This window comes from Phyllostomus hastatus, unplaced genomic scaffold (assembly GCF_019186645.2).
Source record: "Phyllostomus hastatus isolate PE091 unplaced genomic scaffold, TTU_PhHast_1.1 phas_contig_36, whole genome shotgun sequence".
Classification (NCBI taxonomy): domain Eukaryota; kingdom Metazoa; phylum Chordata; class Mammalia; order Chiroptera; family Phyllostomidae; genus Phyllostomus; species Phyllostomus hastatus.
Window position 1 is genome coordinate 5,279,749 of NW_025333862.1, and position 25,387 is coordinate 5,305,135.

The 25,387-nt window shown below is 44.4% G+C and overlaps 1 protein-coding gene across 1 annotated transcript; it reads right to left on the reverse strand.

Annotated features, from left to right (window-relative positions):
- Window positions 1-581: 581 nt before the first annotated feature.
- LEMD1 (LEM domain containing 1) lies at window positions 582-23,683 on the reverse strand. Its single transcript, XM_045841397.1, has 5 exons — window positions 23,602-23,683; window positions 22,668-22,793; window positions 19,967-20,037; window positions 19,529-19,602; window positions 582-780 (listed from the first exon to the last, which is right to left on the reverse strand). The coding sequence occupies exons 1-5, from the start codon at window positions 23,681-23,683 to the stop codon at window positions 582-584; spliced, it is 552 nt and encodes a 183-aa protein (XP_045697353.1).
- Window positions 23,684-25,387: the final 1,704 nt, after the last annotated feature.

A 25,387-nucleotide genomic window follows, 5' to 3' on the forward strand; every position in this document is an offset into this window, starting at 1 on the left:
GGTCAAGGAGCCCACCTGCAGAGGAGCCAGGCGCCTGCGCAGCTCTAATCCCAGCGGCTGTGGGGACTTCCCTCAACGGGACCCGACTGTGTCAGACCTTGGTAGTTTCAATGGGGAAAAGGCTATCATTTTCTAAATTGTTTTTGGATGATTTTGGATCTTTTCTTTTGTTTGCCAAGTCAGACATACTTATTTTGTTGTTAATTACGTGTTGCGGCCTTTCCCATAGATGACTATACAATTTGAAGAATGAATAACATGTGATTGCTGCCTTGTTACCATCACTAAAAAGGAGGAAGCTGGCACAGTTTCCTTTTCCGAAGCTCGCTCCCATGCAGAAGCACCTTTAATGGTCGGCATGCCTCACAGAATTCCCTGTAACCCAGCTCTTTGACACGAGCGCCCGGCTCTCCCCGTGGTGGTCCCTTGCACCTGGCTGAGCCTGGGTCCGCGAGAGCCACGGGTGCACCGGAGACTGCTCGGCGGTGGGGCTGGCCCTCCCCCTCCAGCGCAGTCCTGTTCTTCTCGTTCTTCTCAAAGCAGGAGGGCTCGGAGCAATCATTGCTCTGCTCCCAAAGCGCTTAACCCAAGAGGGGCTTCTTTTCCACAGTTATGTAGACAAATACCACAATGACGAAGATGACAAACGCGGCCAGCTTCACGCCCACTGGAAACCTTTCTACGTCCCTGCCGTCAACACTACAGTTTATTGCGCGGCAGTCTTTCTCTTCAGCGTCACTCCGTCCTTTGAGTCTGGAGTATGGGGCTCTGGAGGCCCCCCTGTGAAAACATGAGTGTGTGGACCTAAGCACCCCCTGAAACTGTGTGGCCTCTGGGCTCAAGGGAGCGGCCCTCCCCGGGCTCTATCACAGGAAACCCAGGCTAATTTTAACAATGATGTTGACAGGGTATCATGAGGATGTGAGGTCTCCAACAGTCCCACCAAGCATTTCTTTATCACCATCACCATCACATGTGAAAGACACATGTGTAGTGTCTTTCAGTGGCGGCCCAAGGCCTGACTCAGGGACTTACACACCCCGGTCTCTCCTGGGGTCTGAGAGAACCGGCTGGGGGACACCAGCACACAGGCCCTGTCCTTCCTTTCCTCACAGGTCTACACACAGACCTGCAGGGTGAAGACGGGAGGTGCTTTCAAAAAGTGCTTATCTTGTATTTAAAAGAGAAAGAGGATACTCTCTGAAATCTTTTAGAGAGAGTCTCATTTTCCCACTAGTTTAATCCTGGAAATGGGCTGAAGTTTATGCAGAAGTTAGGGAACTTTCCAGAAAGCTTTACTTTCTGACTAATAAAATGGCCAGTCTTGAGCTCTTATTTCAACGACCTACTCTGTTTTCCCCCTTCTTTCCCCATTTTCCAAGACACAAAGAATACATGTCTACAAATCAAGAAACTTGGGTTCTGGTCTCAGTTCATTGTGACTTTTGGATTCCCCTCGACCTCTCCAGCCTCTAAACCTATGTGGTCAACTAGAGATTTTTGTAAGGCCCCTTTACTTTTAAAATGAGATATTGCCCTGACTGGTGTGGCTCAGTGGGGCGGGCATCCTCCTGCAAACCAAGGGGTCGCTGGTTTGATTCCCGGTCAGGGCACATGCCTGGGTTGTGGGCAGCATCCCCAGCTGAGGGCACGCGGGAGGCAACCAATATATGTTTCTCTCCTTCTCTCTCCTTCTCTTTTCTTCTCTCTAAAAAATAAATACATAAATTCTTTAAAAAATTAAAGTAAAATGAGATATTATGAATCTTTTCAACAGATTGTTTTTTAGACTCAAACCTTTCACAAAAATCTGAATAACAATTCTTTTAGAAGTTACATAAGTCCATCTGTTCTCCTCAGATGCTAAGAAAAGTATTACCTGACTTTCTCAGAACACTTAGGACTCAGACCGTCAGTATCTTGGGCTTTTGCTTTAGCGGTGGAAGCCTTGGATCTCTAATGAACAAACAAAATATCAAGAAGAATTTATTTACCAAGAAAACAATACTATCAAATTATCAAAAAGAGGTCTCACAGTACAGTTTCTAATGTCTTGTACAAAGGACCTTATTTTTTGTTCTAGAAAAAAATTGTATGATCTGAGGACTAAGAAAGTTTTTGGCACCTCAAATGGTTTAGTACTTGATAATATGAACTTCGAGTTTGCCTTTAGTCAGTATGAGCAAAAACCTCCCATTCTCCCGTTTCCGTGGAGTAACATTTTACTTGGGTGACTCACACGTGAACAAAAGACACACCAGTGACAGGGGCCACGTGACAGGAGCAGCATTTTGTTTTTAAATATCATCTTTCTATTTTGCTGTCTTATTTGTACTTTTATTACTTGGAACTTTTTTTGTGAGCATGCGTCATTTTTATACAAAGACTGAAGTTATTTTAAAAACCAAGTTGGCTATGAACAAGGACTAGAAAATAATTTAGGAGAATGAAAATGTTCTGTACGAGGAACAGAACCAGGGACTGTCAGTCATCTTTTCTTTTTCCCAAAATGTATCTGTTGTTTTTTTCCAGTAAAGTACAAACACATAGCTCCCTTTGCCTTTGTTTCCTCTCTATGAAACAAAGTCATAAAGATTAAATGGCTTAATCTATGCAAAATTATTAAAACACTTGCTGATATATAGTAAACACTTAATGAAAGCACTTAGTAATAATGATTGTGATAATAATAATTACTATTAATTTCATGTTGCCATTTTTCCTCACTTGTCTGATTTTCCTTTATCGTCTATTCATACTTAATATTCAGGCCCTCACACCCTCACGTGTCTGCAGTGGCCAGGGATGTGCAGATGCGGTGTCAGATGGTGCTGTGACCACCATTTACTGAGAGCCTGGCCCATTAACCCATTCACTCCCCGAGGCCTTCTAGACCCCCCTAGCCTCCTCTGGGAGGCACTGTCACCGCTCCGGTTTGGATATGCTGAGTCTGGGGGCACAGAAAGCGTCAGTAGCCAGCCTAAGGTCACACAGCATTGTCAGTGGAGCTCTGTCCTGGAGCCACCACACCAGACTCCTCCCCACTCTTCGGTCTCTAAATATCACTTCCCTCCTGCAAGAAGACTTCTGCATTCCTCTCATCCACTCAGGTCAGTTGTCTGGTCTACAATTCTTCAGCCCTAACCAAAACGTTCTTTACTTTATTTCTCTTTAATCAAGCCACAATATCAACCACGTAGGGTTGGTAAGTTGGTGCCTATAGCCCTCCCCAGAGACCCAGAACCCCTGAGCACGAGAGGAGCCTATGACACCGACCATGCTGCCAGAGGCCTCACAATTCTGGAGACTACAGACCGGGGAATTGGGAACTGGGGACTTGCACAAGACGGGACTGACTGACACCAGGACAGAACAGAACCAGGGGGACAGTCAGAAGGAGCTGTTCTGAAGCAATGCTGAGATAGACAGACTAGGGCATGATGGGAGGTGGGACGGGGACACTTGGACACTCGTGTGAGTCACAGAGTTACCGGGAGAAAGGACAGCCTTGGCCTCAGCCAGTGTGTTGTCAAGACACTCCCACAGAGCACAGAGCCCTAGTGAGTCTGGAACATCACCCCCAGGGCGCGTTGTGTTGCCAGGTCCAACAGTCTTAGCCTAAGGTGGGTGGGGGGACACAGCCCGCTGTGCTATCGTTTACTGTTGGTCACCGCTTCCCAGTAAAGCCACCAGACAATGAAGCAGCTGTGGTCTCCACCGCTACCCCTCTACTCCCTGCTCCACCCTCTTAAAGAAGATGTTCTCAGTAGTGGTACCTCTGGAGATGGTGTGAAGCTGTGCAAAACCCACAACAAAGCAAAGGCTCTTGAGGAAGAGGGACTTTAAAAGCTCTCACCAAGGTGCCACGGGGGCTAGTGGTGGTCTGCTCACCAAGAGACACGTCAGACTATTTCCAAAGGTGTTGGAAAAATTTTTATAAGCACATTTTTTCTTTTCTTTTTTTAACTACAAAAAATTCAAACATACAAAAGTAGACAATAGTGTAATGAACCTCCACATACCCATCACATGCAACTTCTTTTTAATTCTCTTAAAATTAAAATAGATATGCTCACCCTGGCTGGTGTGGCTCAGTGGATTGAGCACTGGCCTGACAACCAAAAGGTCACAGGTTCGATTCCCAGTTAGGGCACATGCTTGGGCTGTGGCCCAGGTTACCCAGTTGGGGGCACTTGAGAGGTAACCACACATAGATGTTTCTCTCCCTCTCTTTCTCCCTCCCTTTCTCTCTCTCTAAAAAATAAATAAAATCTTAAAATAGATACGTTAAATAAAGCATTTGGGGTAGAAGCCTATTGCAAAATCAAATAATAGGATTTCACAGCTCTTAGACAATCCAATACACCCTCCTCTCTCTCTTCTTCTGTCATAGGGAGGTTTAGATTTTCCATTTTCTTTTCTTTTATAATTTACTTCCTTTACTATCACTCAAATGCAGAGTTCTACAATATGTAAAAGGTGAGCAATTTAATTGTCAAAAAAAGAGTAATTCTGGCCTATCAACTTGACTGTGCAGACATCAATAAATATGATAATTATAAGACTATGTGACAGGGACAGGGACATTGGGGAATGATAAACTCAGGGGGTATAGGGCTGTGTGCACGCAGCGGTGGCAGCAGTGGGAATCTACACAGTATATGCACATAAACAAAAACTGGAGGGAAGTAAAAAATAAAATCAGCTCTTGTGTCAGGTGGCATGTTTGGAGGTGATTTATTTTTTTCATTTTTAGAACATTCCTTTAACGCTGTGATAATATTGTTTTCACTATCAACACCACTTGCAATGGAACGTGAGAACGTTAGTGCTTGGTAAAGCTGTGACTTCAGGATGGTAGGTGGGGCCGAGGGGAAGTGTAATTGTATCTTTCCTCCTTTCTCCCTGCGCCCAGAGCTGGACTCTGCAAAGACGGCGGTTGGGGCAAAGCATTCACAGCCGAGAGTGGGTAATGTATGGCCTCCTCTGCTTCTCCACACACCTCGCTGCATTCAAGTCAGAAAAGCACACCCATCCACACAGTATTGATTAGAGCTGCAGTTATTAATGTAATAATTCTGAGATATGCCAATATAGTAAGCAATGGGGCTCGTTACAATACTAGCTCACATGTATATATGGATTTCCCGTGTATCAGGCACTGTTTTAAGCCTTTTACATGAGTAAAGCCATTTAAGCCTCAATACCACCCTGTAAGGAGCTTTTATTATGTCCATTTTATGAGAAATATGGCCCATTTATAGATGAGAAAACTGAGACATGGAGAGTTTAAGTAGCTTGCCCATGATCACACAGTTTTTAAGATAGTGGAGCCAGGAGTCAACCCAGGCTGTGAAGCCTCAGAGTCTCTGCTCGTAATCACCACGCTGTACCGCGGAATGATAGCGCTGCTTTACAAGAAAGGAACTAGCAATACCACGGTGTGAATGTCTATTATCTTGGGCATTCAGCACACCTCAGTTCATTTAATATTTGTGACAACGCTAAGAGCTGACCATTACAGTCACCATTTTACAAATGAGGAAACCGAGGCTCACAGAGCTAAAGTATTTGCTCCAGATACATAATCAGTGAAAGGCATAGCTATAATTTTCTAAGTTGATTTTAGAGAGAGAGATGAAAGGAGAGCGAGATAGAAAAAAAAAGTGTCAATTTGTTGATCCACTTATTTATGCACTCACTGGCTGATTCTTGTATGTGCCCTGACCAGGGATCAAACCTGAAACTTTGGCACATCAAGGTGATGCTCTAACCAACTAAGCCACCTGGCAGGGCAAGGTATAACTATAATTTAAGCCTGGACATCCTGGCTCCAATGCCTATGTTTTTGTGTTTTGTAATATTTCTACTGGGAGAACTCATCACTGAAAATATGTCAACTATTTCTAAAAATGTTTTTATTAATTCATAAATTATCAAATCATGTTACAAATGTGTTACACTTATAGCTATCAATTCTCTTCTTGGATATTTCAGATGAATTGGTTTTTTAAGATTTTTCCAGCCCTGGCTAAGTGTAGCTCAATGGACTGAACACTGGCTTGCAAATCAAAGGGCTGCAAGTTCAATCCCTAGTTGCAATGCGTGCCTGGGCTGTAGGCCAGGTCTCTGGTGTGGGATGTGTGAGAAGCAACCACACATTTATGTTTCTCTCCCTCTCTTTCTCCACCCTTCCTCTCTGTCTAGAGATAAATAAAGTGGGTTTTTTTTAAAGAAGATTTTCCCAAGTAGACTATTTTGTGCTAATTCTTACTGCCTGCCTAGGTTTACATACACCATGCTGAATCTGAGAGTGGGTGGTGCAGGAGACGGTGTCACGCTGTGTTATAGTTGACTATAAGACATTGGACTAATATTCAGAGCCAGAAAGAACGATGCTAATTTTGTACTCTCATTAAATCATTACTCATCAAAAAATGTATTTGGTTTTTGAAAAATGATCTACTTTGACTAAAATAATTAGTATTTGCCCATAAAGAACACAAGTTTGTTTGCATTTCCACAAGATGTGTCTTTTACAATGGAGACCCAAACCAGGCCTGAAATGTCGTAGGCTAGCACCTACACTCACGGGCAATCCAAGAAGGGGTGCTGAGTGCACAGGCCCCCACCTCTCCTTCCTCTCATTCTTCCGGGACTTCTAACTGTTGGAGTTCGGAGAGTCAGGGGCCCTGACACTCTGGGGCTGGGGTTGAAATTCTCTCCGGACTGAAATGTGTCACCTTGTTCAATCACTCTACTGCACTAATGCAATTTTAGTTTAAAAAAGACCTATACAAGGAAGCAGACATTTTTACAACTGGCCTGACAAACTGGCAGCTATTACCTCCATATAGGCAAAAGCAAACAAAAGTCCCTTTATCAACTACAACCGATTAAGTCAATAAAAGATCTTACAATAACTTCAGAAACATTGTGTTCTTTTAATCTAAATAATGATTTTGAATTAAAAGCCTTTTAAAATAATCTGCACAACATTAACAAAAAAAGATTAAAAACTTTATGATCATCTCCATTTCTGCTTAAAAAAATCTAGCAAACCAAATAGAACACAAACTTCCTTCACTTGATAGCAGGTGTCTTCCAGCACCTGCACCAAATGCACTCGAAGGTAAAATGTTCAAAGCATTTTCTTTAAAGTCAGAACCAAGGGAAATATTCCTGCTATAATCACTCTTTTAATACTGTAATAAAAAGGTGTTATCCAGCATAGCTAAACAAAAAGAAATTAAAGTCATACAAATTACACTAAAAAGAATCTGCAGAAAAATTATTATAATTGTGAAGACTTCATTCCTGTAAGACAAAAGTTATTGGCACAAGTCAACTGCATTTCTATATATCGGCAATAAACCATTTAAAACATATTATTAAAAGATACTATCTCCAAACAGTTTTGCAACAAAAATTAAAAACCTACCTAGTAATAAAGCTAACAAAAGATGAGCATGACCTTTATTGAAAAAATAATAAAATCTTCCTGAAAGACTTCAAAGAAAATTTCAATAAACACAAAGATGTAGCATGTTCATGAGCAGGAAGACTCAACAAAGATTCAGCTTTTACAAAATTAACTTGTTAAGTCAACAGAATTGCAAGCTCAATTATAATCTGAATTTTTCATGGAATTTGATAAGCTTATTCTAAAATTTATTTGGAAGAATAAAGAGATAAGTAAAAAATAAAGACACTATCTTAAAACAGCAAGGTGAGAGGTGTTGCTATGGTAACGGAGACATTCTCCTGTGAGCACAGCTGGACGAGTTGATCAGGACAGAGACCCATCATATCAATTGCGGTTTCCATTTTCTGTATTTTATGATGCTCTGACACCTTGGGGCCTTGCTAACCATGGAGAGACCGCCTCTCTGAAGGTTAGGCAACTCCTGGAGACAGGAAAGACTTGCCTGTGACCGAGCCTTTCATAGGCAAGCCAAACAACCCCTCCAGCCTTCTTTTATCTAACTCTCACCAAGCCGATATTTTCCTTGCCCTGCATCAGCCCAAGGCCAGATATTGAACAACTGGAGTCCATTCCAATAGCCCAGACGCTGCTGAAATCAGTCAAACCAGCCAATGCTGAAATGCTTACTTCGCCTCACCCATTCCTTCCTGCAAAAACCACAAGGAAGCCTTGTGCCCATGCTCCCCCCTCACTCTTGCCTCCTGACTGGCCCTGCGACTTCCCCATGGGGCCCTGCAGGGCGTGATGTGCCCCATCTTCTTGGAAACTGCAGGTAATAAACTTTTTGAAAGGCCCTTGTCTCTGTGTCTATCACCTTACTGTAGAGTAGGTAGCTAGGTTTTAATAAAGGAAGGGAGCAAAGGGATCAGACATTATTAAGCATAACCAGCTGGGGAGCACGAGCCTGCCCGCTTCACCAGGAAGCTGCAGCTTCACACACTCCCCAGGGAAGCACCAGCCTGCCCCAGCAGATCGCTGACAGAAGGATAACCGCTAAAGAGGAGGCAAGCACACGCGCAATAGGAGCCAAGGCGGCGACCACAGAGGCGCGTCAGTCTAACCTGGGGAGAAATGGATTGGTTAGGTGAACCCAGCACAAGCCCTCGAAAACATGGGAAATTGAGTGGTTATTGTGAAAAAGCTCCTGGTCCCTCTCAAACCGAAGATAATAAAATCCCAACTAACGACGTCCTCCCTTTCTCTGCCAATAACGTGCACTTGCCCCAATCACCCATGCTCTCTGTAGCAACCCTGCAGGTCTAACAGCCCCCTGGGCCCACGCGCAGGCTCCGAAGGACTACGCTTAATATGATGCAGAAACTCTGGACACTGGCTTCTGTTTTGGCCTTGCTGAAGACAAGATTAGACTTTTTCCTTGGTGGGCCAGACAGAGATGAGACCTTGGAAATCTAGGGGACCTCCTCTGATTTCGCATCTGGTGCCCCAAATAAATCTTACCACGCCACAGTAGCTTACACACGGGTCTTCTGAAATGCTTTCCTTGTGACACTGGGAGAACCGCACTCCCACTGGCAACATTACCATGCCTGAATAAAACAAATCCTGCCTACACTGTTAAATTCCCACAGAAATTTGGTGAATGACAAGCGCTAACACTGCGGATCAGAAGAGAAAGGAGAGACCACTCAAAATGGTGTCTGAAACAAGATGAGACACATACACGCCTCCAAATTTCTCCTGCTGAACATGGCCCCAAATCCGGGGCGCTATGTGTAAAGCAAGCATAAGAAGACTCTGAAAGGTGGAGCAAAGCAGGTGGGCTAGGGACCTCGGGACCCGAGGAGAGGGCACACTGTGAGTGTCCTGGGCTTCCTTTTTGTCTCACGCACCCTGGCATCTCCATACATCAGTGGTGGGGGTGTGACAGGGAGCAGTCACTGTGCAAAACAGTTTTTCTATTACCAAAAAAGTTAAACATAGAGTTACCACTTGGCCCCAAATTCCACCCTTAGGTATACACCCAAAATAACTGGAAACAGGCGCTCAAATACTTACACATGCATGAGTGTCCGTGGCACTACTGTTCGCAGGAGCCAAGAGGTGGAAATAATCCAAGTGTTCATGGAGGATTAATGCATATGTAAATTATGCAATATCCATATAATGGGATATTACTCAGTCATAAGAAGAGGTGATGTGCTGATACACATACACACTATGGCATGGATGAAACTCGAAAACCTTATGCTATGCCCTGATCGGTGTGGCTCAGTTGGTTGGGCATCATCCCACAAATCGGAAGGTCACTGGTTTGATTCCAAGTCAGAGCACATGCCTGGGTTTCAGGTTTAGTTCCCGATTGGGGTTGGTATGAGAGGCAAGTGATCAATGTTTCTCTCCCTCCTTTCCCCTCTCTCTAAAAATAAATAAATAAAATCTTTTTAAAAATGAAAATCTTATGCCACATTTTTAAAAAGCCACAAAACATCACATATTGAATGATACAGAAGAAAAAATCCATTGAAACAAAACAGATTAGTGGTTGCCAGGGGGTGGGGGGTTGTGGAGTAACTGCTTAATGGGTACTGAGTTTTATTTTGGGCGTGATGAGAACGTTTGAAACTAGATAGTGGTACCATTATGAATGTCCTATATGCCATTGAATAGTGCACTTGAAAATAGTACATTTTGTTATGTGAATTTAACCTTAAAAAACTTTGATTCTTATCATTGTAGCATGAATATCCTTATGTCTTTAGACTAAAGAACTATATTCTGAAGTTTTGGGAGAGAGTAAAAGATCATTATGTCATAATTTAGTTAAGAAAAATGAATAAATAGATAAAATTATAAAACAAATGTGGTAAAATGTTAACAATTGGTAAATCTGAGTAGAGACCATATAGGAATTCTTTGTTGGAAACTTGCTATACATTCAAAAGAGTTTTAAAATTACATTTTTAAGAGACAAATAGAGCCCTGCTGGTGTAGCTCAGTGGATTGAGCACGGGCCTGTGAACCAAAGGGTTGTGGGTTTGATTCCCAGTCAGGGCACACACCTGGGTTGCAGGCCAGGTCCCCAGTAGGAGGTATGCGAGAGGCAACCACACACTGATGTGTCTCTCCCTCTCTTTCTCCTTCCCTTCCCCTCTCTCCAAAAATAAATAAATAAAATCTTAATAAAAAAGACACATAGAAAAATGTGGAAAGACAAGCCCATTGGCGGGAGCTGTTTTAATGGGGGAGGCTGTGCACGTGGTGCTGAGGGGCAGGTGTTACATGGAAATCTCTGTATCTTACTCTCATTGTGCTGTGAATTCTGGGGGAAAAACAGACAAGTCCAGCTACTAGGAGATCTGTAGTACACTTATGGTTGACAAAGGATTAGTATCCAAAATACATAAAGGGCTCCTATAAATTAACAAGAAAAAGATAAACAACCTAATAGAAAAATGAGCAAAAAACATGGACGTTTCACAGACAGTAAAATATAAATAACCAACAAACATGTGAGAAGATGGCCAGCCGTTTTAGCATAAGAGTAATACAGATTACAGTCATAATGAAATACCACCCTACAACTACTACACTAACAAAAATGAAATCTGGGAATACTAAGTTTTGAAGAAGGTCTGGAACTGTGCAGCAACTATATTGCTGGTAGGGATGGAAAATGGTGCAGCTGCTCAGCAGAGCAGTTTAGTGTGATCTCTAGGACTTAAGCTGAAGAGGTACATACACATCCTTCAAGTCAGCGGTTCCACTTCTAGGTGTATTCACTGGACCATAAAAAAGTGTGGCACAAATTATACACACTGGGCTACATGCCACAGTGTTTGTAGCAGCATTGCTTGTGTTAGGAACACTCGGCCACAATCCAAATGTCCGACAAATAAGGAGTGGATGAAGGCCCTTTGACAGTAATTATACAGCAGTGAAAGCGAATGAAGGAGAGCTACACATACTGGGTGGAGCTCATAGCATAACGGGGAATGCTAAAGGGAAGTTACGGAGAAATACTTACACTATGATATCATTTAAACATAATCCAAAACATGAGAAACTAAAGTTTGTGGATACTGTAAAGAAAAGAAAAAGAATAATCAGTGGAAAATTCAGGACAGCGGTTTCCGCGGGGGAAGTGAAGGAAGGGAGATGGGAGCAGGAGGAACACTCTGGGGTCTTCAGCTGAACTAGTGATGATTCAAGTTTCAATTTCTAGGGTGAGAATCCAACTGCTTATTACATAATTCCTTATACCTTTGTAGATGCATATGTCATAATAAACTATCAAAAAAAGGTTTTCAGGTGCGAATTTTTCTCTAATAGGGGCAAATTCAAGACACCCGTACGCCACTCTGTCAGCCCATTTTAACTGTGCTGATTTCTGTACCAGGGCTTCCGCACGCGGACGGAAGAGCCATCGGAAAAGGCCTCAGATGGACTGCCATTGCAAAGCATTCCCCGGAATAAGCCTTTGCTTCCAAAGGTGGAGAGATGTCCTGCTGGCCTGGGATGCCATGCAAAGAGACACCGGGGGGAGCTATTTCACCACTCAGGTGCCTGGTTGTTTTCCTCCTTTGGCAGCTTGATGTAACAGCAAGGGCGATAGAATGGCAACTAGGAGATTGGAATCCCATGACTAATTTTTCTTCTAACTGCAGGGTCTTAGGCAAGTCACATCCCCTCTCTGCCTATTTCTCCATCTGTAAGATGCACCGGAGAGCCTCCTCCAAGAAGCCTTTTAGATAGGAAATTCTGTGATCAATAATTGTAATAAATCATGCCTGGACTCATGCATTGTGATAAATAGTGCTGGTACTAATGAAGCCCCGATAAATCCCAACAGACTAAAATAACTCAGGGTCTCATAGGTAAGGTAAACGGGAAACTCTTCTCCTTAAAATGGATACATATATCTATACCCATAATGCAAATTATAAGATAACTAAAGTCAATTTGGCTATATTCTAAGATGAAAAGAAAAGGAAAGCTGAGTTTTCTAAACAAATGCATATTTTTCTTACTGAAAGAGAACACCATTGCTCATAATTCAGTTTTATGAAAATAAATGTATACCTTTAGTATCATCTTAGAATCATTTAATCAGAGTTTGGTTTCACTAACTCTTCCTGATGCTCTTGTATTTCAAAGATGGGGTTCTATTACACAGAATGAATCAGCATGTAGTCAGTAAGACACAGACACATTGGTTATTAGCATATTTAAGCATATCTACCAGGAGGTCAGTATTTTTGCAGGAAGAATGATGCATTGCACTTTTTGTAAGTATGGTACTTAGCTCCCATTCTCATGTGTCAAAGGTAAGAACTAAGGGTTTATTACGTAGTTATAGAATACGGAATTTACTCTTCACCTTGACCCAACTGGAATATACTACTATTGGGAGTATGGATGTTTTTGATTAATTAAGAAACTATTACAGAGATGTTTAACACAAGGTGTCCTAAAACCTCTGCATGGATCTCAAGCCACACTTGAGGTAGTCCATTAATATATATTCCTGTGGCACATTGGGTCTTCTGCCTGCAGCGTTTGGGGCAGACCCTGCACATGCTAATTACAGGCCTACAAGGTATCTTAGCAGCAACAGCAATTGAGACATAAGAGTAAAAATCCTATTAAATTTTTGGCACAAAGACATTGAAACAACCTCAGAATTGGAAGTAAATAGAGACATGAAGCTTTTGTTTCCTTCCTTGTCCTTCCCTGGGATGTCACTGTGTCTGCCCAAGAAGTGGGGCAGAGGGGACATGAGTGAGGGGTCAGAGTGCCTGGAGGCCAAAGAAATGGAGTGGGAGGGGCTGTGTATTTTGGAGTTCTGGTGGCTGAAGAGTGGCAGTGGCAGGGGAGGGGACTACGTGGAGGCTTCAGTGTGCCCTGTGACGAGAGACCGTGATGGCAGGGCCACAGGAAGGTGTTGCCATGCCCAGTGGTGGAGGAGGTGGGGATGAGGGCTATGCAGAGCAGGAGGTGGCTGTTATGATTGGGAGATCATTACACTGAGAAAGTTAGAAAGTTGAGCAACATGTAAATATATTGAGGATAATGGAAGCCAGGTACTGTCACAAAAGTGACTTACAGCCCTGACTGGTGTGGCTCACTTGGTTGGGCATCATTCTGAAAAGCCAAAAGTCACCGGTTTGATTCCCAGTCAGGGCAAATGCCTGTGTTGTGGGTTTGGTCCCAGTCAGGGCACACACAAGAAGCAACCAATCAATGTTTTTCTCTTACATTGATGTTTCTTTCTTTCCCCCTCTTTCTCCCTCCCTTCCTCTTTCCCTTTTTCTCTGAAAAAAAAAAAAAGGTGACATACAAACATAGAAAGGGAAAAGGTTAGGAAGAACACTGAAATGTTGGGTTGTAATTGAAGATCAAAATGAACTCATGTTTTTAAAATTTACATATATATAAATAGTTATAAATGCGTGTGTGTGTATGTTCATAAACACACACGTGTGTTTTCCAGCTCTGTTCCCCAAGAGGCCCTAGAAGCAATGACTCTCAGTAGCAACGAGCTCACTGAAGGCCAAGATCTTGGGTTGTTTTTTTTTAAGTTTTTATTTATTTCTTTGTAGAGAAAGGGGAAGGGAGTGAGAGTGAGAGGGAGAGAAACATTCATGTGCAAGAGATACATCAGTTGGTTGCCTCTCAAACACCCCCAACGGAGGACCTGGCCCGCAACCCAGGCACGTGCCCTGACAGGGAATCAAACCAGCAACCTTTGCACTTGCAGGCCAGCACTCAATCCACTGAGCCACACCAGGCAGAGCTAGGTCTTGGTTTCTAAACACCATCCTGCACTAAAAGGAGCGAAGCCTCCTGGGGCAGAAAAAGCACAGGATGGGTCTGAAACATCTTTTGGGGCCAGAAATTCAGGAAATGCTCAAGGAATGATGAGGAAGTATCAAAAGGACATAGTATTCATATTGAAGGGGCTCACACTGACAAAATCTGGGACAATTTGAGTATTAAAATAAATGATGAAAACAACAAATACAGCTCATTCAATTTTTAAAAATCAGTGAGTCTGTACTAATCTGAAGGAATGAAAGAACAAACAAAACAAAGAACAAATGAATGAATGAATGAATGAAATGGGTAGAAGGGAAGGTCTTCCTCACAGTAGACTGCTGACCAACAAATGCAGAGGGAACAACAGAAACAGGAATATCTCAGCGGGCCATCGTAATGGAGGTCTGTTCAGGCGGTCATCTACGGGAGCTAGGGCTAGTGGATGAGGCTTGGATAGGAATGCTATACTGGTGTCATTTCAGAATATTTCCCCACAAAACACTGTTTGATTACAAACGGGAAAACGATGGTCTCGTGGAGAAGCCTGACAAACACCGACTCGCCCAGGTGATCAAGGTCAGCATCACCAGTGCTGGAACAGGATGACACGGTTCCCCTGTGTGGTCCACTGAGAAGAGCATGGCACGGTTTCTGAGGGTTTCCTGCCCAGAGGCATGGCCTCTATGAGTAGTCAAAAGGAAAAATCAGCCCTGGCTGGTGTGGCTCAGTGGATGCAGCACCCGCCTGCAACCCAAAAGGTTACCGGTTCAATTCCTGGTCAGGGCACGTGCCTGGATTGCAGGCCAGGCCCCCATATCGGGGCACGGGAGAGGCAACCAACTGATGTCTCTCTAGCACATTGGTGTTTCTCTCCTTCTCTTTCTCTGTCCCTTCCTCTCTCCCTAAATACATAAATACATACGTACATACATACATAAAATCTTTAAAAAAAGAAAAGGAAAAATCAGACAGAAAAATCACCCTCCAGAATGAAAAGCATGTACTCTTTAAAATGGCCGAGGGCACGGGTGTCAGGGAGAGGCTGAGGCACAGCTGTTCGGGCCTGAAGGAGACTGGAGAGCCCTGACAGCCAAGGCAGCATGTATTGTGGGACTGGTCATGGGCCCGAAAGCAGAGACATTAGCAGGGCAGTTGGTGAGGTCTGAAAGGGTCTGAATATTGGGTTGAATCGACATGACTTTCCTTGTTTGGAGTGTTATTCGGTGGACGTGCAGGAAAGCGTCTTCTGCAGGTGGGAAGAATGCATGCCCGAGAAGTGAGGGCTTCATGTCTACAGTGGGCTCCCGAGTCACTTAGAAAGACACAGTACACCCACCCACACACACAGCAAATGTGGTGAAAGGCAACAATTAAATAATCTGAGTAAAAGGAATATGGGAATTCTTTGTACTATTTCTTGCAACTTTTTCTAAGTGTGAAGTTATTTTTAAAAATGTTTAAAGATGCAGGGGAGGAAGGATTTAAGTATTGGATTGAGAAAGAAGGAATCCTATATACTAGGAGGGCACAGAGACTTCTTTAATGCTTGCCCTGCTCCGTGGAAGCAAGGCACACACAGAGAATAATCTTCAATTGCATCTGTATACTTAATCGTATAAGGATACCTGTAGGCACTCTGATCAACTGCATTCTGTAGCACTTAGGAGTTCAAAACTAAAAACTCAGCTTCCATTAAATTATTTTTCACTTAAGCATGTTGCTTTGTATTGCAGATAATTAAAGATCATGCTTTTTATAGAATAGTAATACTAATGATAGTAATAATTCTTATTTGTACTTAGACAGCTCCTATTATGCACCATCACTACTCTGTTTTACATACTTTAACTTAATCTTCACAACATCTATGCAGCTGAGACTATTATTGTCCCTATTTATAGATGAGGAGCTAAGAAACAGAGGTCGGGTGTCTTGCCCAAGTTAGTGGCAGAGCTGGACTTGAACTCAGGCAGTCTGGCTCTAGAGTCTGCATTTTTGATACACATATTCTGTGTTTCCTGAGCTCATTTTTACTGTCCCTGTTTCTTCGGGACAGGAACAAGCAGCTCTACCACAATGCCCTGCATCGGACAGAGGGTTGTTAACTCCCAGGCTGAGGGAGACCCAGGGGTGAAGCTCCGATGCAAACCTTCCCTGGATGGCCATCAATTCTCTGTGACCTAAGCATTGTCTCTCAAGAGGCTCCATTAAGGTATGCCCAAGAGACAAAGGAGATGGTACAGAATAGGAAATGAGAAAAAGAGAGAGCATCACCATCAATACAGGACAAAAGCTCCTTTCGGTTCAGCCAGCAGGGACTGAGTAACTCTCCTCCCCCCACCTGCCTGGCGTTGAATTCAGTGAAGAGGGTTCAAAGACATAGGCTTACCATCAAAATTTTAAAACCTAGAGCAAAAGCTCTCTGACAGAGGGTGGGAGTAAGATGGATGGAAAAGGCAGATTCCTAGGGCCAGACGCACAGAACACATTTGGAGAAACTCCTAGGAGAGTATGTAGGCTAGGTGGCCAGATGAGGAGAGGTCGTTCCAGCCTGGGAGGACAGAATGAATGTTGATTCTGGCAAGAAAGAGCGTGTCACACCTGGGGAAGAGCACAGGAACACCAGGGGCTCCGGGGCACACCTCTGGGTGTTAGGTGAGTGCAGCAGCCCTCCTCGGACCCATGTGCCAGGTGAACCACTCCCAAACCCAGGATGACCACATGCCCTGGTTTGCAAGGACAGCCCTGCTTTATTCCTGTTTTCCCAGCATCCCTTCTGGTTAGTGTCTCCTTTCATTCTCAAAAGCATTGTGTTTGTGGTGATAAATTACATGGCCGTCCCATGAAACCCCACTTTACGCAGCCCGACATTGTTATTCTGCCCCTGCCATCCCTGAATCCCGTCTCTCCTCTTCAGAGGATTTGGTCTGGCTCACACACATCAGCTTCGCTCCCTGCCCCATCAGCGAGGGCTTAAGCTGTGTCTAGAGTCTGTCTGATGAGAAAAATCCCCAATTAAAAAAAATACTGACCTGGTTTTCTAAGTGGTCTTAATCACCAAATCAAATGGGCTGCCTATATAATTTAATAACACCCACATAGACAGTGTTAAAAAGTGTCCAGAAATGGACACAATCTCCAGGTGGTGTGTATTGCACTAAACACCTCCTAAAATGAGAGGAAAGTACACACTCCTTGGTGCTGCAGAGAAATGCGAGTGCTGCCTTTTGGTGCTTAGAGAGCTGTTAGGTGCGGACCACCGCTCTTACGTAATTAAAGTCTATGGTGTTAGATGAGTGTCTCAATAAACACACTTTCTACTACCTTTTACATGGAAATTTAAATGCTTATTTACATTTACTTTCGGATTTAAAATTGAACAGATGTCTTGAGGCTCTTCTGAGACTCAAATGGCTCATATAAATCCTTCAGATCAAAACATTTTATGCCATCGCAAACTTTCTATTTAATTCTATTGCCAATTCAAAATATTGATGCGGTTTTATTTCAGGTCTACGTAAAGCAGATCCTGAAGGGCATTGGCCCCACCTGATGCATTTTAAATACTCGGGATGCTTTTTCTCCTTTAAATGTCTTTGCAGGGATTATACAGAAGAGTTTTATGTAGAAATGAGGTGTCACTTAAAAGATTTTTAGAATTCTTTTAGAAAGTTTGATATCAGAATTACTTCATCAAATTTGAATTATGTTTAGATGAAAAGCTAAAGTTACAGCTTACTGCAGGAATGTTTGCCTGGGGTTTTCTTTCATTTATTTAAATTCAGCAAGTATTTTAAATACTAGACCGTATTGCAAACTAACCTATGTGTCACTAGAAGTGTTTGGTAGACTTTCAAAGTGTTCTTTGGGCTCCCACTTGTGCGAAACCCTGTGAAAGCTACTGAATGAGATCAGATGCAAGTTTAAAGGGATGCACAGAAGTGGCCTTTGAGGCATTCCTTAAGTGATCACAGAACTTTAACAGGAAGATAAATGGGAGCGGGTGGAAAGAATAAAAAGCATTCTAGAAACCTGTACAATGACTTTGTTAACCAGTGTCACCCCAATAAATTCAATAAAAAGGAAAATCCTTGGGATTTCTTTAAAAAATAAAAAGAATTCTAGGCATAAAGAATTCCAGGCATAAAGAATTTGCCTTAACTGAGGCAAAGGTGCATAGGAAGAGGTGTGAGAGGTGGAGAAACAAGGAAAGTGTTCACTGGGTTCGGTCGTGAGGGAGACAGATTTGGAGGAGATACTGGTGTCTCTTCATGGTGGGCAGTAAGTCTGCATCCTGTTTTGAAAGTTTCCAGGCAAATAAATGACATAAGTCAATCTCTGCTTGTAGATCTGAACTGGGGTTGGTAAAGGTTGGAGGCGGAGACCAGTCAGGAGGGCATTGCAATTGTTCAAATAAACAACAACAAAATTAATGTGAGTGCAAGCTGGGATAGGAGCAGTGGGAAGATAAAGGAGGGACAGATTTTTTTTTAATTATAGTTCAAATCCATAGGACCTGACAACTGTTTATATGTAAGGAGCTGTGGGGAGTGGGCGTTCCCAGGTAGCTCTGTGATTTTGAGTCTGGAGAGTGGGAAGGTGGTGGAACCATAAAGATAAACAGAGGCCACAGATGCAGGTTGTCCTGGATATCCTGAGTGAGGTGCCAAGGATAACCACAGGAGAAGTATAAATACATTTATACAACCTGTGAAATGCTCATAATTATAAATAACCGTTTGCTGGATGAGTGCAGAAAGGAGGGAAGGAGCTTTCCGAGAAGTAGGCTTGTGGCTCAGGAGGGAGGTTGTGTGGAGGGTTATAGGCAGGTCACGGCATAGAAGCGGTAAGTGGATGCGCCGACCAAGGGCAGTGCTGCAGAGCGGGACAAGAGGAGGGCTGAAGAGAGGGAGCTCAGGCATCGCACGCACTTAGGGCCCAAAAGAGACAGTCAGAATGGAAACAGTTGGGGAGCAGAGTCCAGAACCTAGAGAGCAGAGCTGCCAAAATCTAAGGGGGCAGATAACTCTAAATCAAGAGGGACCAAGAAAAAGTCGCTAGCATTGATACCTTGGAGAGTATTACGTGAACGAATCATGTGCCGTGTTCTATGCTAGGAGCTTCGCCTACTTTTCACTTCACACCCACCCTCAGAGGCAGCTACTGCTAACTCAGCTGTGAGAGGGGGTACAGATCTGTTAAGGGACTTCCCCAGAGTCAACTGGCAAGTGGAAGGGCAGGGACACTAAATCAGTGGGGCATCACCCCACACCTGCTAGTCTCACACACTTGGCCAAGGGCTCCACGATGGTGGTGGGGCAGAGGCCAGATCTCAGCGTCTGGGAAAGCGTAGGGGACAGGAACTCACACTTATTCTGTGCTCCTTGAGGGTCTAGAACTGTGCTCAACGCTTTGTGTGGATGCACGCGACAGGTGGTGAGAGGCCAGAGAGGGCAGGACAGCTAGAGAGAAGAACAGGACGGCTTCTGCCTCAGGGAGGGGCCGTGGCCCTGGGCCCTGGGCTGGGACACAGCACCCACCTCACAAAGCAGAGCCTGCATTAAAGTGAGCTTCTTTAAACTGGGGGTTTCCCACCACCACAGAACGTAGTGTCTTGCTAGTTCCTTACTTAACACATGTGAAAAGCGCTATTTCCTACAGTTAATATGTGTAAAAGTATTCATGCAGTAGAATTGTACATACTTTTTTGGGTCCCTTGTTTTTTTCTGATGCGAGTGTGATATTTCCTTTCACAATGACAATGGCATTAAGCTCTGGATTGTGGGAAACAAAAAGAAAACAGGCCATGAGCACACAGGAGCTAGCCACGGAAACCAGCACCACGCATTGGGGAGAATTCTATCCACAGCAGGGCAGATTTTGGGAGAGGCAGACAACTCACTTTGCCCGTCTGAGGGAAAAGAGCATTTCCGTGGAGGCCTTTGTGGAACATGCTTAGGCCTCCCCTGGGAGCACGGGGAGGGGTCCCGACAGGGAGGCTGTCACGTTTGCCTGTGTCTGAGACCATCCGCTGCTGAGCCTGAGCTGGCTGCTCCGCGAGGCGGCCGTTTGCAGTCTAGTCGTTGCCCCTTCGAGCCATGCGTGTCTCTGAATGTCAGGGTAGGGCAAGAGAATTTCTCCTTCTGTATCCAAAGAGGCACCCAAGGGAGGGAAGGCCAGACCTGTGCTAAAAGGCTTTAAAATCAGGAGAACCGCCAGGGCAAAAAAGGTTGTTGCTCAGCCCTCGCCTTTAGGCTGTGGAGAAGATTTTCATGAACCTTGAGCAACCATGTGCTCTTGCACATCAGTGAGCTTTTAATGGAGGGAATTTTAAAGGAGCCCCCTGAGTCAAAAATATTTGGGAAGGTTGAAAAGAAGGTAGATCACTAAAGCAATGTCCACCCACTGCCAAAGCAATGAGCAAAAATGAGAAAAATCGAACCCACCCATTGTTTGGATGCCCTAATGCCCAGCCTCAGGTCTGGAACTGGCCCCTCCCACAACCACCCAACCCCAGGACTAGGTATTTCTGTGAAATGCTCTAGGCTGAGTCTCCACAGGAGCCTGTTAGTTCCACGTCCACTGGTCCATTCTAATGGCACCAGGGCCTATGAGGCTCTTCCAATGAGCAAATTCAAATGCCTGGTTCAGACCTGACCTGGAGAAGCAGGTTTCCTACTTGTATCCACCACTGGCCCCTGACATCGCCGAGCTGCATTACAAGGGGAGGGCTGAACCAGAGCCTGAACCTCCGACTGGACTGCCCACGGTTGGCTAGCATCATGTGGACACGGTGTAAAGCAATGGCAAAGCTTACAAACCAAAGGATTTTCTTCTTTGCCCTAGTGTAAATGCACTGTTGTGGGGGGCTGTGTGGAGGGCTGTGTGCTGGGAACCTGGGCAGCTTGGACTGAGACCATGGGCTTGACTTTGCAGCTTTGACCTGCAGTCTTCAGCAGACCTGAGCAGTGAGTGCACCAGCATCTCTCTCTGGGCTCTTCCAGCCTGGCACAGCATTTCATCAGAGGGCTGGTCTAGCCCCTTCAGCTCCTTTCCAGAGCAGGGGACAGAGGCCCCCCGAGTCTGGGACAGGACTGTGAACACATCCCACACCCAGAAATGGTCTGGGGTGGCCCCTTGCCCGCAGGCACCCCCATGCTAACTGTCCTGCTCAGGGGCGGTGGGATCCACCCCCAAACCTTTCTGCCCTCCCTCTATGAGGCAAGCCACTCCAGACTCTGGGGGAAGCTCTCAGCACCTGCGCTACCGTTCAGGCCAGGCGTTGCGGGGACTTTACGGGGCACTGATACTGTCAGGTGAACTATTAATCTGGAACATATGAAACTGCCATTTTTTTGTAGATCAAACATGGTAAAAAATATAATGTATTTATCCTCACAATAGAGATTGTGAGGAAGGTAAAAAGGTACGTGGCGGAAAGAGCACAATTATGAGAACCAGATCTGGGTTCAAATCTTAGTTCTGCATCACTTTCATCCAGAGACATGCACTGAATTCCTGCTGCGGGCCTGCTCCTCCCCCAGCAGCCGGACATGCGGTGGTGACGAGGACAGACGGGCCTTGCTCTCAGGGCATGTTCTAATGGGTGCTGAGCTTCTGGGGCCACTTCCTGGCTCTGTGATGTTGGCCTGTCACTTGGCCTCTCTGAACTGCAGCTGAGCGTTGTCAGGCTTAAATGAGATCATGCAAGTTAGGCTGGAAATACACTGGTGGCCTTCAATAAATGGTACTTTCTGTAATTTTCCTGCGGCTCATAGAGAACTCTTAATAAATATTTACTGAATGGAGGAGGCTTGGAATGTACTGTGGGACTCCTGAAGCCCACCCCCTAAGAGCCTGAACTAGACGCCACTGTAAGGGGAAGCCCTTGGACCCCAGAAGCCATGGCTCCCCACCCACCTGGGGGCTGGGAGACAGCAGCTGTAGTCAGCTGCCCTTAACTCAGGAGGGCACTAGACACAGGGAGGTACAGTCTGGTTCACCTTTTTTAATGGATGTGAAATCATTTAATCCAAAGAGAATACCAAATTTACTGATCGAGGCAAAGTAGAGGGTGAGACCTCAAAGGACATCCAGAAATTACCTGCAGGAACTCCTGGCTTTAGAAATCAAACACAGACCTGGCTCTGGTTAGTAAGAAGAAATGCAAACTGACCAGTCCTTTCCCTGACTTGCCACCCAGTTGGGTCACTGGTGTGAATATACACGTGGTGTTAAGCATTCCTTTTGTAACCCAAGGGCCTATTTCCAGGCCTTGCATGCAAACAGGACATGTGGCTATCTCGCAAGATGCCCTGCACGCCGTTTAAAGCAGCATGAGTCGTGGTGGATGAGTGCTAATAAGTGCAAAGTTGCTACCGAGCAGCACAGCCTCTGACGGTACCTTTATTGTCATCACAGCCCTGAGCCCCGTCCTGCTCTCCAGGTTCATTCTTCACAGGTGATGATGCACAGGGAGGTGAGACCAACAACTGTATTAGCTTGTTTTCATACAGCTTTCTGGTGGAGGCTGAGGAAGAAGGTAGAGACTAGATTAGCTCTTCTGTTGGAGTATGAGATCTTAACGGGTTCAAGGTATTTCACAATTCGGACCTTTCTTCTTGTAGCTTACACTATGATGGTTTTTACAATGAGGTGGCCCCACAGCTACTCAACCCACTCTGCCTCTTCCCCTGGCACTTAAGGTGAGTCCTCCACAAGCTAGCCATGGAGTCAGGCGCTGGATGCATCTGAGGACAAGACTGACAAAGTTGTAGTCCTATCTCTGGGGAATACGGACAATAAATCCATAAACAGTTAACACACTGCACATACTAGAAATGGAAAACGACCGAGGGTGCCCTGACCAGGGGGCTCAGTTGGTTAGGCATCCTGCCGCAAAGCAAAAGGTGCTGGTTCGATCCCAGGTCAGGGCAGTGCCTGGGCTGTGGGCGTGGTTGCAGGTGCGCCTGTGAGGGGCGGCCGATCGTTGTTTCTCACATCACATCGATGTTTCTCTCTCCCTCTCTCTCTCTCCCCCTTCCCTCTCTCTACAAATAAATGAATCTTTTAACAAAGAAAAACAACCCAGGGTGATTTAATCAAGAGTGACTGGGTTTCACTGTGAGGAAGAAGAAGATGCTGCTTCTGTCTGGCTGCATCCTTACTAATCTGTAAGACGCCCCTTCCCTTCTTTACGGTTTTTCTGGTTTTCCTATTTCTACAGTATTTTGATGATTTCTATTACATATGTTTCTTCCACTATAAATAATTTTAAGTCTTTGGAGGTGGTCTATAACTATTAAGTGTCTTGGCTCTAACAGTTGCTGCATACATACATAGTACCGGACCAGGTGAAAATCCAAGCTTATCAAGTTCATGCTGTAATTCATCGTCACTCAGACACTTCACGTCCACCATGGTGCTAGAAGTTTGGTCTCGTTTCTGATAATGGAAACTTTGAAATAGTAAAACATCGAATTCATCAAGACAGGCTTAAAAATGAGAATTGAAACGTTACCAGTCCGAGGAAGTGTGTACAAGCCGACCTCCCCAGTCTTGGAAGTGCAAAGACAATAAAGGAAAGAATCACCACTTTTTGCTGCTTTCTGCCACAGTCTATTCCAGGTTTAGCTGCCTTCACACAAGGCTTTGGATGGATGTCACTTTCCCCCATGTTGGGGTTCAATTATTTCTAACTTTTCTATTCAACAAATGTAAGAAAAGTCTTCTTCACAAAAGGAACAAATGAACACATATTTCTATTACTGCTTAGGAGCTCTGAGTAAGGCTCAAGCTCTGAGGAGATAAAAAGTTAATTAAATATATAAGAGCTGGGAGAGATGCTTTAGTGAGTTAAATAAGTTATTTATCCCTGCCCTCCTTTTGATGAGAGCACAGAGAGTAAAGAGCATTCAGACATGCAAACAGGAGTAGTTTTCACACTTGCAATTTAACTCTGAGTGTAACACGATGGCAGTTTTTAATTAACCACCAGAAGACTTTGTAATTGTTGAATTGGCCCTTGAAAAAAAGTCAGCTGTTCCTTCTCTGGCGCACAAAGTGACGTACACAGATTCACGCACGTCTCAACCTGGCTTTCCAAACCGGCGCGGCCTCACATTGGGTGGGTCTCACTCAGTTGGTCCCTCTATACCCCGAAACTGACCCCTCCACCTGCTTAACAAAATCCGTTGAAAGACAGACCCATTTTCAAACCTTTTAACAGAGATTTTTAATTTAGGGGTTTATTTATTGAACCTTATTTCTATCATGTTTCCAGGCTTTTTAATATCACAGTGAAAATGACTGCAAGACAATTACTCAGCATTGGAGGATCTGGACCAATTTTAAGTAATGACTTTGCCTTTATGGGTGATCAGTCAATGTCCAATTAGGAAGAACACTGTACACAAGCTAGAAGAAGCTGTGAATTGTCGTGTATACCAAGGTTGTTTGAGAACTCCTAGCTTAATGATCTCCACTTTTAAAGCTATTCTTTGGCCAGGGTCACATTTTGACATATGGCAGGTGCTTAATAAATGTGTTTTCCTCTTTTCTCCATATTTGAGAATCTGAATTAACACTTTCAGGTACCTGAAACGAACTAACATTAGAAAGGGAAAGGACAACGCAGTTCCTTTTGTTTTTAAACTGGAAGCCAGCTTAGGCAGACCCCGTGGCATTTCTTCCAGAGAACAGCTGTCCACTGTTTCACCGCCTTCCCAAGAATAACCTCCGAAAGAGCCCTCATCAATTTCAGATGACACTAGACAATTGCCTGGAGGGAGCGCGCATATGGAAGAAAAATAGTCAAATGAAATCCAACTGGATGATTAATCCACTTACCCCTTTACATGGTTGTCTAAAGTCTATGCAGTTGGGCTGGTTACTAAAGGCGAGTGAGTTTTCCCCAAGGGTTCCCGCTAGCAACCAACCCCTTTTTGCCTGTTAGATATTATGATAATCATAATACTGACAGTGTGACATCAGTAACCCCCCTAGCAACAGGCTGATGTGAAAGTCAGGTGATTAATTTAACCTCAGTCAAGGAGAAGGAGGCACTGGTTGACTTCATAGGCTGACGGCCGTGGTAAAATGTCGAGGGAGGCAGAGAAGTTATCA

Coding starts and splice junctions, on each gene's coding strand:
- LEMD1 (XM_045841397.1), bottom strand. CDS start 23,683: ATGGTGGACGTGAAGTGTCTGAGTGACGATGAATTACAGCATGAACTT. Junction 22,794..23,601: donor TTCACCTGGTCCGGTACTAT/GTATGTATGCAG, acceptor CTTCTTCCTCAG/CCTCCACCAGAAAGCTGTAT. Junction 20,038..22,667: donor GGGCTGTGATGACAATAAAG/GTACCGTCAGAG, acceptor CCCACAATCCAG/AGCTTAATGCCATTGTCATT.